This window comes from Echinops telfairi, unplaced genomic scaffold, assembly GCF_000313985.2.
Source record: "Echinops telfairi isolate 266 unplaced genomic scaffold, ASM31398v2 ScPeMD7_3533;HRSCAF=4204_1, whole genome shotgun sequence".
Taxonomy (NCBI): Eukaryota; Metazoa; Chordata; class Mammalia; order Afrosoricida; family Tenrecidae; genus Echinops; species Echinops telfairi.
The window spans coordinates 23,410,413-23,412,600 of record NW_022107432.1 but is presented as its reverse complement, the minus strand read 5'-3'; the positions used below and the strand labels follow the sequence as shown (position 1 = coordinate 23,412,600).

The following is a 2,188-nucleotide window of genomic DNA, read 5'->3' as shown; positions in this document are numbered from 1 at the left end:
GAGTCGCAGTGCTTTTGTCGGCCCACCTCCTCCTCTAACAGGTTAGGTTGACGAAGAAGTCTTTGGTTATCAAGGGTAAAACTGTTGAATCGTTTTTAATTAAAGCCTAGCGTAAGTGCGTCTATTGAGTGGAGGAGATGTGGTGTGGTTAGCGTCTAGCGGCCTGATTGAGTGAAGGCCTCATTTCAGAGTTTGCGCGACAAAGACAAGGCCGAGAGGAAGCGGAAAGCTGAGATTGCCAGGCTGCGCCGGGAAAAGATCATGGCCCAGATGTCCGAGATGCAGCGGCACTTCATCGACGAGAACAGGGAGCTCTTCCAGCAGACCCTCGAGCTGGATGCGTCCACCTCCGCGGCCTCGGAGAGCAGGTGACACGCCCGTCGGTTCCCGTCATTGACCTGGGGGGGGGCAGCGAGGGTTTTTGCTTTTTTTGTTATAAATCTGCCTTTAATCCTCATGGAATTTAGTAGCATTGCTAGGTAAATGCGACTGCTGCTTGGAAGAAATAATCTTAGAAATCTAAGATTTTCAAGTACATGTGTGTGAGTATCGCGCCGACCACAGACAGGTCGTTCCTATGTCTGCTTAGGCTCCTGTGCAGAAAAGACCCTTGGGTCCACCGGCATCAGTTCAAGGAGTGTGGCTTCTGTGTTCCGTGTTGGATGGCGGTGAGGTTTAAAAGAGATGGTTTTGAGACATAGAGACTTTTTACAGCTCAAATCAATAAAACCATGTGTGTCAGTCTACGCATACCTGGGAACTGCTGTTTTGTGGCTGATGTGTCGTAAACAAGTGATGCCTTCAACGCACTCATTCTGTCTCTTCATTGCAGCCCGATGGTGTCTGATTTGGTACTTACAGCACTGGGCCCGGCACAGACCCGAGTCCCCGAACAGAGACAATTTGTTACCTGTATATTGTGTCAAGAAGAGCAAGAGGTGAAGGTGGAAAGTAGAGCAATGGTCTTGGCAGCATTTGTTCAAAGATCAACGGTACTGTCCAAAGACAGAAGTAAATGCGTTCAGGATCCAGGTAAGGCAGAGCTAGACCCTCCCTCCCGAATTCATAGTGACCGCCGCGTGGTGTGCTTGATGATGTACGGAGAGTCTACTAATAGCTCCGAGGACTTGTGGGTGTCCGAGGTAGGATGGATAGCCTTCAAACTCCTACTTTGTAGATGTGGAAACCCTCGGAAGATAAAGTATTAGGCGAGAATCGCACCGCTGGTCAACGGCGGGCTCAGAGGAAAACTTTTCGGTGACATAAGCTTAACAGTCATTCTCATTCTAACACAAAGTCCTAAGACGTTGTTGACACACTGAGTGGGAGGGTCGATGGCTGTGCCTTAGGGAGACGATGGGAAACCCCGGTGGCCCCGTGGGGTAGACACTGGGCCTCAGCTGTCTCAACCCTCCAGCCTCTCCGAGGGCGAACGAGCCTCTGTTCCCGTGAGCATTTCAAGCCTTCTGTAGGGCCACTGTGAGTCAGAATGGACTTGGCGGCGGCTCTGGAAGACAATGGAACAGTTCGCTCGGTCCAAAGCCATCCTGGAGCCAGGGGATGATCTAGAATAGCCATGCCAGCAGAGCATATTGGTAAGGTGGCCACAGCCAGGCAAGCAGTGGGTTGGGGAGAATCTTGGGGCTGAGATCTGTGGCCAGGAAGAGAAGGCAGTGTGGGTGAAGGAAGAGGTGGTCGTGCTGTCCTTCAGACCCACAGCAGCCCCAAGGAGGGTGCCGGCGTCAGAGGCCTTTGTAGGGCCAGGACTGCGTCTTTATTTCAGCACCCATCAGTGACAGAGGTGTGACTTGATGTGAGACAGTTTTTCTCTCACACTAGGACCTGGACCACACATTGCGGTGTCCACCACAGACACCTCTATGTCCCTGTTGTTAGTGATTTGCCCCTCAACTATACCTGTAGACTTCTTAAGAGCAAGAACTCTGTCTGGGAACTGCCTTATGAAAAGGAGTTTGCGAGCCCCGTGGTGGGCGTGTGTTCTCTGGAAAAGGCTTCACAGAATGGCTCTCAAGTAGCGAGTTAAGAGAGACTGGGCTGCTCCATCGCATGATTTAGAAGCTTTATTCAACTGCGGCCAGAAATAAAGTTGCTAATTTTATTGGATTTGTTCCTTCCTGAGAGAAAGCCTGGACTCCTCCGAGTGGGCTTGCCGGTACTTTCACACTCT

The 2,188-nt window shown here is 51.1% G+C and overlaps 1 protein-coding gene across 1 annotated transcript in view; it reads left to right on the top strand.

The window, feature by feature from the left end:
- The window catches only part of UBR2 (ubiquitin protein ligase E3 component n-recognin 2), a 116,489-nt gene that overhangs the window by 88,993 nt on the left and 25,308 nt on the right, over positions 1–2,188 (top strand). The window contains exons 28-29 of the mRNA XM_045294770.1: positions 190–368; positions 833–1,032. Of these exons, the coding sequence (XP_045150705.1) occupies positions 190–368; positions 833–1,032 (379 nt within the window). The remainder of the gene's footprint in view (positions 1–189; positions 369–832; positions 1,033–2,188) is intronic.